Source organism: Centruroides sculpturatus, unplaced genomic scaffold, assembly GCF_000671375.1.
Source record: "Centruroides sculpturatus isolate CEXI.00-Female unplaced genomic scaffold, Cexi_2.0 scaffold674, whole genome shotgun sequence".
NCBI classification, from domain to species: Eukaryota; Metazoa; Arthropoda; class Arachnida; order Scorpiones; family Buthidae; genus Centruroides; species Centruroides sculpturatus.
The window spans coordinates 419,637-432,974 of NW_019384968.1; the positions used below are offsets into that span (position 1 = coordinate 419,637).

Here is a 13,338-nt window from a genome sequence, read left to right on the forward strand (position 1 = left end):
GACTGTGTTCTCTATAAACTGTGGTACCAGCAACACGGCACCATAATTTCTACACACTCTACAGTCTCTTAGCACATAGCGCTTGTCATCAGTGGGTACATACAGTAAATGTAGTCACATTGTCACGTGCAGTACAGAAACTAGTTGAGACGTGTTTGCATACCTTGAATACAGCACTTTTGCACATAAAAACAAAAGCCAGAAATTGCTTAAATGCATCTGATGACTTACGCGTGTCTCTCAAAACAAGAGCTTCGTTTTAATAAAATTATTTTCAGATTCAACGGGGTGCTAACCAATAAAAAGGTTAAGAACTGCTGTTCTAGACAATTCCTTTGTGTTTAGTTTTTCTATTAACGAATAAGTAACTTCTCAAATATTCATTCATTCATTCATTTTATTCATTTTTATTTAAGTACTTGGTACTTGTCCCGGACCCGCTAAAGCATTACCAGGAAGTTATACATATTCTTAAATATATATAGTTACCAATATTTATATACATATACAATAATAACAAATAGTAATAAACAATATGAGTAAATAAGTTATATTTTAAATACGCTTATGACGTATATTAGGATAAATAAAATTATCAAAACGAATTATAATGTTCAGAGTAACAAAAGAAAATAAATAAATAAATAAATGCTTAGTAGTTCATAGCTGTGCAGAACAGCTCTTGGAGTACATTGTAGATGTGTACTTTAAAGTCTTTAGTTCTAAGCAGAACTTTGTGTGTCAGTGAATATCACTTGAACCCAAGTAAAATCAGTGTTCAGAACAGTCCTTATAAAAGTTGGTGGTTTGAAAGTTACTACACACGTCTATAAACAGTTTGAAGATAGTTGTGTATATTCATTGAAAAGAAACAAGGTTGAGTCATCAATAAGCTGAATGCCCAGCGAAGGTTGAGGTATGTCGATTATGCTGCTGTTGTGCAGATCATCTAAGCACAAAGGAAACATAGCTGAGCTACATATAAGTTGAAAGCCCAGCGAAGTTGGAGTAGGTGAATTTCACCGCTTTGGAGCACATTGAATGAATTAGAGCTCTTAGGTACATAAAGCCCACTTCACAATGCACTTTGAAGGACCATAGAGCACTTTACACGTTGCATGTTGAACTTTGGAGCACCGTATAACACATTGTAGTACTCGTTGTAGCGTATTGCACATGTAGCAACATAAAACACTAGAAACACCATGAAATACTTATAGCACCACACAACAAATCAAAGCACTAATCACATTGCACTGTAAAGCACATTTTGAAGCACCGTAAAGCACTAGAGACACCATAGAANTTTTATTGTTGTTAAATTTAATTTAAAATTAAATGATTATCCAATAAACGTTTTATAGCGGCAGGGTGCGCTGTACGAAGTGATGCAGGCGTGAGTCGTGTTGTTGTTTATGTGAAATTGACGATTATTGGAAGTTATGATGAGGTTTTACGTGAGGGAGGCGACATGTTGCCTTTATAGAAGGAAAAGTAAGTTTAGGAATTTAATTATGTTTTATTATAAATAATTTGGATGTGTTAGTGCTGTAATGAATGGAATGTAAGTATGAGTTACCTTTATGTACTCATTTAATGCATAAGTTACTTAAATGTGCTAAAGGTAACTTCTACTTAAAGCCATTGAATTCAAATCATGAATAAATGGTAAGATTCAACTCTGAGGAGTTTTGCATCCTCAGAATTGTAGACCCTGATACGAGTAAAAAAGTCAAAGGAACCATACCTGTACATGTGACTCTTCGCAAGATATTCTCCTCCAGAGGTCAGTTTTTAACATGTATCAGTATAGTGAGCCACCCTCCGTGCACTGTGTCATCACTGTACTCCGTTGCTTGCCTTGACTGATGCTCTGCTTATAGTCGCGTGCTTCGGTGTGTGCTACTGCTTGCACCTCAGTGCCCACCCGGGCACTGAGGTGCAAGCAGTAGCACACAAGCAGCACTCAAGCCCCACACCCTTAAAACTATGTAACATCGAGTACTCCACAGCCAAGTGGGCTACTCGAAGCTGGCATAGTTGCGTGTGTTAAGTAGTTAAATGTGATAGTCTTAGCGGAGCAATGCGACTCGCAATCTTGCATGAGTTGATTTTGGGGGGACTATATCTTGTGAAGGGTCGCTTGTAAACGTATAGCTCCTTTGACTTTTTTGTCCCTATGAGTATGCTCTACGGCTCTGATTAGGTCCCGACCCTCTTATTCGGAGCTTGAATTGTATCGTAATTATAGTACACACAACTGTATATAGACATTATACATGGTGCATACTAAAGTCTTACATTGAGATGTGAGTGGGGTCCAGCTTATGATACATCGTAATAAATGAGGCACAAAGTTATCAAAAAATGAGAAACGTATGCAATAATTGAATGAGACTATGCGATAAGTACATGTAGTAATATTAAGTCGTATTATCAGTGTGAGAAGTACATACCATCCTTCATTCCATTTACAAAAACAAGAAGCCATTATCTGTGCATCCTATTCCACACCCGGGCCTGTCACTTTATAAATAGTTTGTGCTTATAAAAAAATGGGATCATGATTATCCTTGGTTGTCGTTCCATAGAAATCTATGCAACGATGAGCATTGTTTTACTGTTTTAGAGAAATCTGGTGTCGACACAATCTCGTTACGACAGGTGCAAGTGGGACATTGGTGTCACGACTAGAAAATTAGTGAGCTGTTTAAATGAATTTCAAGATGGTGTCAAATATAACAGTCTTTCTACTGATCTTACCAAAAATATGTAAGAAATTAATTTTACATGACTGTGGACTGAAATTTTTCTTTTTAAGCAATGTTTGGATTGCATGCTTGGAGTGCTGTTCCTCTGACAGTCATTATATGAACTCACAACTGTCAATGCATGCACGCAGTAAGTGGCAGTTGCGGGTTCGAGTCTCACTCTGTTCCAATTCTTTTCTTCCAGAATATTCTAAATTATTTAATAAATATTAATTTAATTATAGTTATTAAATTTAATAAGAGACGATGCCTACTTCCTACCTCTATTACCAAATTCCAGTGTTTAATTATTAAAAGTAGCGGTAAAGTAGGCCGATTTAAATTCAGTAATCATTTGGTTTCAATATAGTTCGTTTGCCTTAATTAAAATTTTAATATTAGATATTTTAGATGGGATTAGGCAGAAATATCTCTGTACATTGACTAACGAAGAAGTCCGCGAAAAACGAAACAAAATATTCGAGAAGGAGAAGGCGCGGCAGCGGGCTCTGATAACTAGAGTAGAAAAAATAGAAGTGAACTACGTCGGAGTGCCAGAAGAATGTACTCTACTGATGAATAAAAATATATCCACGCCTTACGACTGTACCATGCGTAAGACTGTTAAACCTATTATTTCTATTAGACTTATTTTTTCTTTACACTAAACGATTGCTCGTTCTATAGATGTTAGCGAAATGTTGAGAATCAGATCCATTATTCCACTCGTTAACAATGAGTTGTGGGACATGCACAGGCCGTTAGAAGATGACTGTACGCTAGATTTTTTGCATTTTAAAATCGAAGATCCTCATGAAGTGAACAAGGTAAGTCTTGTAATATTTGTATTTAATCAAAATGAATCTTTATGCAAGTTAATTTTTTTTCCCCTTAGGCTTTTTGGAGAAGTTGCAGTTTCATGCTTGGTATGATTATCGAAAGGGCGTTCAAAGACAATGTCTATGTGCAGTTGCATAGCTGGCCAAGACCTGATGGTAAGGAATATCAAGTAACATTCGTAAGTTTGTTTGAGAATTAATAGCAATATCAAACTCTATAATGTTGCTATGCAGAGTGTTTCTGTCAAATCTCCCTAGTTTTGTGGATTAATTTTGGGAAAAGAAATGCAAATATAGTACTATAGGCAGTTGTAATAGAAAGTGCATCTGAAAAAGTTACTTGCTAGATTAAATCAGTATATTTCTTTGTGTGTTTCTTCACTACTAGGTGCGTACATAATATATTTCTACTGTACGCCTAATGTGGTTACAATGTTTAGTCAAGCCCACCAGTGGCCAAGCGGTCTTCGTACCCTGAACACTGGGAGTTCGGTTGTGGGTTTGCGCTTTGCTCGGATGGGCTGGCCACGTGGAGTTTTCCGGGTTTTTTCCATGCCTAAATATGGGCCAGTTTTCCTTAAAAAGACCTCCCAGAAGAGACTGAGCCTGCATGAGGACAACCCGTGTCTGAGCCAACATGTTAGGAACCAAACTGTTAATGGTATCTACATTTCTTTTACACGTGGCCCTCATATCTGACACTTTTCTAGGTTAAACACAATCATTGACATACTCACAAACAGTAATTTTTTAAAATGGTGAAATCAGATGATCAAGTGAGCCAAGAAATGCACGAACCAATCTAGCATTCTAGATCGTGTGGTAGCTCTTTTAAGCATATGCATGTGAAACTTGGAGTATTGACTGATGTTCTCCTATGCAGTTCATTCACATATCCAAAGAAATAAATTTTACAGAATGGTTTAAAATCTTGTAAACTGTGTACATTTTTAAAAATAATTAAGAACCATAAAAAAGATACCTTAGTATACCTTAGTTGATTCATGTTCAAAATGAGGGTGGTTATATAGTGAGGATCAAGATGTGACTAGTTCAAATCATTGTGAAAATTTGAAACCAATACCCAGAGTATCAGGCTGATACTTTTACTATTACGCCTATCTGACCATTGTGTATATAGGGTAATCAGAACAGACTGCACAATAATCATACCACACAATTCCTTGTTAAAAAACCAAATGGAAAAAAGTGTTGTTATCCGTTTTTCGATTGGATGCAGCATTCCTGAGATATTTGGGCCGTTGAATAATACTTTGTACACTTTGCAGCGTTGCAGGTTTTACGGTTGTGATGACTGCATCCACGGCAACTACTAGGTCTTGCTGGGAGTCTATTATTGTATGTAAACAAGTATTTTGAGATGCCACCATAAGAAGAAATTCAGGATTCAGATCAAGATCCACTTGACTGGACCACCACAGAGATGCCTAAGGGATATTAAATACACCAGACTCTTTTCTTATACGGAAGACATGTTCCTCAAAAAATCATATAAGTGACGAAAATCTGGTCAGGAACATAGCCACCCTCTCTTATTATTTTAGCTAGTTTTCCTGGAAAGGTTTTAGCACCATTTTCAACTGCAGGTGCAATTTCCCATTTAATTTTAATATTGTGAAATGCAAATCCTCTCGGCTATCCTTCACTAATAGAAAATTCTTTATTATTTTTTTTTACTATGATTTGCTTGAAGATTGTTGATGGTTTCGATTCCTGTAGTTTTTAATAAATTCATAGCACCTTTTGCTTTATAATATCTTCATCCACAGGTACCCGCTTTTGCATTAACTCCTCAATCCAAAGCATTAAAAAATTATCTGTTTTTTTGTAACACTGCATCTCTACTGTACGGCGATGTGTTTGAGCCAAGTTTTGATCTTCGGACGATAGATTTTTGTACGGAATTCTCATTTCTCCTAATTGCTCCGACAGTTGCTTCGTTCGAGCCAGATTTCTTTACTGCTATGTTTCACGATACTGCCGTACATTCTCAGTTAGTTTTGAGAATGCATCTGTTATGCTGTCATCAAGCCAAAGAAGCTAGTTATCATTTATTCGTGTTGTAATTGTTATTAAACCCTTAGGTTTTTCAGTATTACTGCATAGTTTCTGTCTCTCAAAATGCGTACTTCCGTCGGGCATATATCGTGGTTTTCTATACTCTATTCCATTGCGGACCAGGTCTATCAGTAATTGTTGTAATGAACTTGCAGACTGTTAATACTTTGTAACTTAAATTTGCATTATGCTGCATAAAACTTAAGTTAACTTATCAATTCAATATGGCTTGGACTTTAACAACACTTTTTGTTGATGTAGTGAGAAGCGGAAGTTTTGTGTACGATGTAAATTTGAGCACCGACGACTGGGAGCCCCGAACGGTCAGTATTAGTTTGCAAAGGAAATGACTGCTTTTCTTACGATGTATCATTCTAATGTATTGTGAATTTTAGGATGAACTCCGCACATTAACGGGAATGCTACAAAAGTTATCTATGAGGGACGTAAAATTTGAAAGATTAGAACTACCTTTATCCGTTGCCGAGGAAATGTTCGAAGATAACAGGTTACCTGTTTTAATCGTCCACAATAATTTTATATTAAATTTATGCTAATTACATTATTTCTATGACAGATTTAAATTACATCAACTCTTGAGCATAGCGGAACATTCAAAAGACTGTAACACAGTCACGGCATACAGGTTGGACGATCACATCGACATATCTGTGGGGCCGATGATCTCCACCACCAGACATCTCGGATTTGTGAGCGTAGCTTCCGTAAGTAGACTGTGGTCTCGATATTGCACTTTGAGCACGATATTTACTGTAAATATTTTATAGGTTCACAAATTAGATACTTCGGAAGGTCTGATTTATAGATTTCAAGGCATTGCATTGCCCAGGCAATTACCGGTAAGTTTCAAAGCTAATTTAAATGGAATACAGACTATAAATTACTTATAATAATTTATTTCATTTCAGTTGAATAGTTTTGCTTTTAAAATCTTAGTGGATAGGGCCAAAAAACTGGTAAGTTTGTTGACGTAACTTATATTTGAATCGCTGGTCATTTACTACTTTACAATAATAATTTTAAATAAAATCTGTAAGTTCAATTAAGGTTTTTTAACTCCTATATTATGCTTTTATACTTACGTGGGGTGATTCATTAAGACTTGCAGGATTTATTTTGTTAATAAACACTTCATTTTATCTCAAAATTAGATTTTTATTAGACCAATGTAATTGTGAGAGATGGGAAATTAGGAGTGAAAGACATTTCGTGCAAGTGGCCATCTCTCTTTCTCTTACAAACTGCTAATCTTATTGTGATGTTCTTCAAAATACGCAAGCTCTATGTTGCTTGCAACTTGAATTCCGTCTTGAATTTCACAAGCCGATAGAACACAGCTATGCGTACAGGGTGGTGCTGCAGCATTCCAACAAAAAGTGGCACCAAATTCAAATCCTGCAACTCTTAACACCCCATATTGCAAGTTATCTCGGATGAAATTTTTATAAACTAGCAGATGCGCGGCACAGTCATGTCGCTAATATGAGGGCTGTTTCTTTTTCAACCTCCGATGGCCCATAAAACAAAGACAAATGTAAATAACATAATGAATTTATTACCAAAAGTTAGGTACAAACATGGTTACTTTTTGACATAATCACCACGAAGATTGCGGCATTTGTCTATCTGTGGACGAGCTTTGAAATATCCTTTTCGTAGAATGTTGCCACCAGTGACTTGAGATGGGTTGTTTTTAAGATCGTCATTAGTCTCAAACCTCTGTATTTGTTTTCATTGAACAATTATAAGAATCTTCAGGAATCAGTATGCGGCATTGTCTGTAAATTACATAACTAATTTTTTAAATCGAGTTTAATAAAAATTGCTCCGAAAGCGAACGTAGTAGTCCCCAAGTCAAAAAGTAGAAAATAAAAAGCATCAAACCATCGAGATAAAAAATGAACGAATTTGCATTTAATTTTGACACAGAATCACATCTCCGACAATTATTAGAATCCCGATCGTAGAGTTTGACAGCTTGCAGTTGATTGTATCATATATATATACACGCACTATACACCCCTTCCCAATAAATAAAATCAGAGGAAGGGAATGGGGATCAAGATTTTATGCTAGCTTATATTTTCCACAACATCCTATAGAGTAACTATGAAAAATTTAATGCAGATCGGTCAAAGGATTTAGAGCAGGAGCATGTAGAGAACACACACATTCTACATCGATCAGCAACAAACTTCACACTAATTTGTTATAATTAAACAAGTGAATTTCTACTTGCCACACCGGATCAATAATGACGCACTCGGAACCGATTACGGTGTGGTAACAGAAGGAAAACGAATGTTTTCGAACCCCTTCTGGGCTCTGCATCAGGTTCTTAACCATTCCAAGATGGTTATTTGTTTACGGATAACGTTTAAATGAGAGTTTGATTATAAGTTTGAAAAAATTAAGTAAAAGCCATGTCGCGCATGTGCAATGAGTGGCTAGAATAAGTTGTGAATCTGTTCCAAGATGGTTATTAAGAAGTTTTCATGGTTACAGTCCTTTGTTGCCTCTTAGTTTATCATTGGTAATTTTATCCAATGCAGTATTTGTTTAGTTTAATTTATCACTCCTCCAAATGGAAGATGAGCAGGTTTTTATTTTGGAATATGTGAAAAAATGCAGAACATATCTAGATTTACCATATTTTATTAAATAGAAAAGTACATTTTTAGCATATGCAAAATATGTCATTCAGTAGTTTAGAGATTCTTAGCACTGTCCAAAGAATCTCCAAGCTTCGGAACATTAATAAAACTCTGATTTTTCTACTTTCACATTTTTATCACTTAACACACTAACTTACTTGAGAAAAATTAAATTTTATTCTGTAATATGTGAAATTTAATGTCGTTTTCTTGAGACCATTATTCAAGTCCAGCAACTTTAATAAGATTATTGTCTGGCTAAAACAAATATTTTACAATGATCTGTAACATTGTTTGTTCTTTGTCTATAGAAAGGTAACAAAAAAGGGTGAAATTTCAAGGTTTCTTTTTGTCTGGAATGGCATATCAAAAGCGTTTTACTAGTTCCTGAACAATTTGTTTCGACAATTGAGTCTGTCGATGCAAAGACGAGGCTTGGTATATTAAGTACAATAACTTGGTATAATAGACTTTTGTTAACTTTTCCAGAATACGACGGGCTTGCCCAAAGCTTCTGAGAAGATCCCGACGGGGGAGACCGNTCAAAATACGTATTCTTTTCAAGGCACCGCTCAATTGCCGGTCTGGTGGAGAGGTTCGAGTTATTCGTTGCAAAATTTGAAATTGTAAATGCCTACACCGAATTGAACGATCCCGTAATTCAACGGGAACGATTCGAACAGCAAGCTAAAGTAAGTTCAATTATCTTAATTATTGTTGCACGTGTCTGCAGCATGTATTTACGAACATTTTCCATAGTTAAAGGCAGAAGGCGACAGAGCGGCTCATTCTTTTGACGAAAACTTCTGCATGGCTCTAGAATACGGCATGCCTCCGACGGCGGGTTGGGGAATGGGAATCGACAGACTGACCATGCTTCTGACGGACTGCAAGAACATAAAGGTAAATTTATATCAAACACATTGTCTTAGTATCAAAACCTAACTAATATAATGACTTTTTTTAGGAAGTATTGTGTTTTCCACTCATAAAACCGGAGAAACCGCTTGAAACGATGGCTGAAAATTAGAACGGATGCTCTGTGCGCTACTTGGGAATTCGAATCTATGCTAATGACAATCTGTTTGCTTTCGGACAATACGGCACTACTTCAGGATGAAGAGTCGAGAAATAGCTCGTCGGAATTCATCGGGCGAGTTACAAACTACTACTGTGAATACGCGTCTTGCATTATTTAGTTCCTCCGGTGATTACCACGACAGAGACTTCAGAACATCGATGGATCAGGGTAACCAAAAAGGCCATTGCACGCGAGTAGCAAACTTAAGACAATCGGTATCTACAACCGATTTTACCAATTGTTCGTTTCGACTCTGATGGTCCTCGGAACCCATGTTCATCGTAATCTGTTTCAAGTCTACATGGCCTAAACTCTTAGTTGTGTGTGTGTAAAAGTGTGTAAAATGGCATTTTCTTGGCCAATTGGTTATGCATTTGAATACTGTGACATTTCTATTCAGTATTGAAAAGTGGGGATTATTTTAATAACAATCAGCTTTGAACATGCCTATAATACGCTGGGGAATGGGGACTGATAGGCCCATAAAATACTGGGAAACGAGGATAAAAATGCCAATCGAAATCCTCATATTTTGGAATCCGGTCTGGACTCGATCCCGGATTCCACTCATCATTCATACTGTATAATTGCTTTAATTTGACTATTAAAATAAAAATTTAATTATATTAATAATACGATTTATTCACATTAAAATAATAAATATAAATTAAGTATAAATATTTAAAAATATTGCGTAATAGACTCGAATTTATGGAAAATTATTTGGCGCTTCGATCGCGCAATTCTCGTTGCCGTAACAACAAAGCTTTTAAATGCCGTTTATTTTAATATTGCGTCAATTAGAAACCGATGGGAGGTAAATTATAAAAACAAAATATATTATAGAAAAAACTGGATATTAATTTATTAAAATGGAATTAATTTGTATCAATAGAAATGAATCATAAAAATATTAAATTCTTTAGTACTGTATAAGCACCTAGCGGCGGTGTTAATTCCAGGCAAATGGAGGCGATTTTACCGACGTACGACACGGGATAGAACACGGGCAGACAAAAGAAAAATTCAGGAATTTTTCGGAAGATTGTCTGTGCCTCGTAACTCAATCGCCACACTGCGAAATCAAAAAAATATTTAAATAAATTCGACTTCTGGAAGAGTAATTGTGGCCGCCGGTTCGTGGTTTAGAGATGGCGGCGAAATGACGTTGTTTCGGCCCGCCTGTTTCCATAAAATGGTCGGCAGCGGCTCGAGAAAGCCCAAGTTCTTTTTTCATCATTTTGGCTCGAAAAAATAACGAATTCTTTATAGTTATAAATATATGAATTATGAGGAAATTTGAATATTTTAAAATTATTTTGTTTATTATCATTAAAATATTGAATTTAACAATAATAAAACTTTATACTGATATAAATGGGAAAAAAATTATAAAAATTACTTTTTATTGTTGTTAAATTTAATTTAAAATTAAATGATTATCCAATAAACGTTTTATAGCGGCAGGGTGCGCTGTACGAAGTGATGCAGGCGTGAGTCGTGTTGTTGTTTATGTGAAATTGACGATTATTGGAAGTTATGATGAGGTTTTACGTGAGGGAGGCGACATGTTGCCTTTATAGAAGGAAAAGTAAGTTTAGGAATTTAATTATGTTTTATTATAAATAATTTGGATGTGTTAGTGCTGTAATGAATGGAATGTAAGTATGAGTTACCTTTATGTACTCATTTAATACATAAGTTACTTAAATGTGCTAAAGGTAACTTCTACTTAAAGCCATTGAATTCAAATCATGAATAAATGGTAAGATTCAACTCTGAGGAGTTTTGCATCCTCAGAATTGTAGACCCTGATACGAGTAAAAAAGTCAAAGGAACCATACCTGTACATGTGACTCTTCGCAAGATATTCTCCTCCAGAGGTCAGTTTTTAACATGTATCAGTATAGTGAGCCACCCTCCGTGCACTGTGTCATCACTGTACTCCGTTGCTTGCCTTGACTGATGCTCTGCTTATAGTCGCGTGCTTCGGTGTGTGCTACTGCTTGCACCTCAGTGCCCACCCGGGCACTGAGGTGCAAGCAGTAGCACACAAGCAGCACTCAAGCCCCACACCCTTAAAACTATGTAACATCGAGTACTCCACAGCCAAGTGGGCTACTCGAAGCTGGCATAGTTGCGTGTGTTAAGTAGTTAAATGTGATAGTCTTAGCGGAGCAATGCGACTCTCAATCTTGCATGAGTTGATTTTGGGGGGACTATATCTTGTGACGGGTCGCTTGTAAACATATAGCTCCTTTGACTTTTTTGCTCCTATGAGTATGCTCTACGGCTCTGATTAGGTCCCGACCCTCTTATTCGGAGCTTGAATTGTATCGTAATTATAGTACACACAACTGTATATAGACATTATACATGGTGCATACTAAAGTCTTACATTGAGATGTGAGTGGGGTCCAGCTTATGATACATCGTAATAAATGAGGCACAAAGTTATCAAAAAATGAGAAACGTATGCAATAATTGAATGAGACTATGCGATAAGTACATGTAGTAATATTAAGTCGTATTATCAGTGTGAGAAGTACATACCATCCTTCATTCCATTTACAAAAACAAGAAGCCATTATCTGTGCATCCTATTCCACACCCGGGCCTGTCACTTTATAAATAGTTTGTGCTTATAAAAAAATGGGATCATGATTATCCTTGGTTGTCGTTCCATAGAAATCTATGCAACGATGAGCATTGTTTTACTGTTTTAGAGAAATCTGGTGTCGACACAATCTCGTTACGACAGGTGCAAGTGGGACATTGGTGTCACGACTAGAAAATTAGTGAGCTGTTTAAATGAATTTCAAGATGGTGTCAAATATAACAGTCTTTCTACTGATCTTACCAAAAATATGTAAGAAATTAATTTTACATGACTGTGGACTGAAATTTTTCTTTTTAAGCAATGTTTGGATTGCATGCTTGGAGTGCTGTTCCTCTGACAGTCATTATATGAACTCTCAACTGTCAATGCATGCACGCAGTAAGTGGCAGTTGCGGGTTCGAGTCTCACTCTGTTCCAATTCTTTTCTTCCAGAATATTCTAAATTACTTAATAAATATTAATTTAATTATAGTTATTAAATTTAATAAGAGATGATGCCTACTTCCTACCTCTATTACCAAATTCCAGTGTTTAATTATTAAAAGTAGCGGTAAAGTAGGCCGATTTAAATTCAGTAATCATTTGGTTTCAATATAGTTCGTTTGCCTTAATTAAAATTTTAATATTAGATATTTTAGATGGGATTAGGCAGAAATATCTCTGTACATTGACTAACGAAGAAGTCCGCGAAAAACGAAACAAAATATTCGAGAAGGAGAAGGCGCGGCAGCGGGCTCTGATAACTAGAGTAGAAAAAATAGAAGTGAACTACGTCGGAGTGCCAGAAGAATGTACTCTACTGATGAATAAAAATATATCCACGCCTTACGACTGTACCATGCGTAAGACTGTTAAACCTATTATTTCTATTAGACTTATTTTTTCTTTACACTAAACGATTGCTCATTCTATAGATGTTAGCGAAATGTTGAGAATCAGATCCATTATTCCACTCGTTAACAATGAGTTGTGGGACATGCACAGGCCGTTAGAAGATGACTGTACGCTAGATTTTTTGCATTTTAAAATCGAAGATCCTCATGAAGTGAACAAGGTAAGTCTTGTAATATTTGTATTTAATCAAAATGAATCTTTATGCAAGTTAATTTTTTTTCCCCTTAGGCTTTTTGGAGAAGTTGCAGTTTCATGCTTGGTATGATTATCGAAAGGGCGTTCAAAGACAATGTCTATGTGCAGTTGCATAGCTGGCCAAGACCTGATGGTAAGGAATATCAAGTAACATTCATAAGTTTGTTTGAGAATTAATAACAATATCAAACTCTATAATGTTGCT

At 36.0% G+C, this 13,338-nt stretch overlaps 3 protein-coding genes across 3 annotated transcripts; all 3 read left to right on the forward strand.

Moving 5' to 3' along the window:
• Positions 1 to 1,349: 1,349 nt before the first annotated feature.
• Positions 1,350 to 8,889, forward strand: LOC111632543 (39S ribosomal protein L39, mitochondrial-like; the record flags this gene model as incomplete). The annotated part of the gene is made up of 10 exons (XM_023376999.1): positions 1,350 to 1,494; positions 3,153 to 3,365; positions 3,438 to 3,577; positions 3,646 to 3,745; positions 5,930 to 5,991; positions 6,064 to 6,176; positions 6,246 to 6,393; positions 6,457 to 6,528; positions 6,598 to 6,645; positions 8,833 to 8,889. Coding segments are annotated over exons 1-10 (1,005 nt in total), but the record flags the coding sequence as incomplete, so codon positions are not given.
• Positions 8,890 to 8,915: 26 nt separating this feature from the next.
• Positions 8,916 to 9,907, forward strand: LOC111632549 (lysine--tRNA ligase-like; the record flags this gene model as incomplete). The annotated part of the gene is made up of 3 exons (XM_023377007.1): positions 8,916 to 9,035; positions 9,103 to 9,246; positions 9,311 to 9,907. Coding segments are annotated over 3 exons (327 nt in total), but the record flags the coding sequence as incomplete, so codon positions are not given.
• Positions 9,908 to 10,870: 963 nt separating this feature from the next.
• On the forward strand, positions 10,871 to 13,310 carry LOC111632544 (39S ribosomal protein L39, mitochondrial-like). The gene is made up of 4 exons (XM_023377000.1): positions 10,871 to 11,015; positions 12,674 to 12,886; positions 12,959 to 13,098; positions 13,167 to 13,310. The coding sequence occupies exons 1-4, from the start codon at positions 10,964 to 10,966 to the stop codon at positions 13,308 to 13,310; spliced, it is 549 nt and encodes a 182-aa protein (XP_023232768.1). The 5' UTR covers positions 10,871 to 10,963.
• Positions 13,311 to 13,338: the final 28 nt, after the last annotated feature.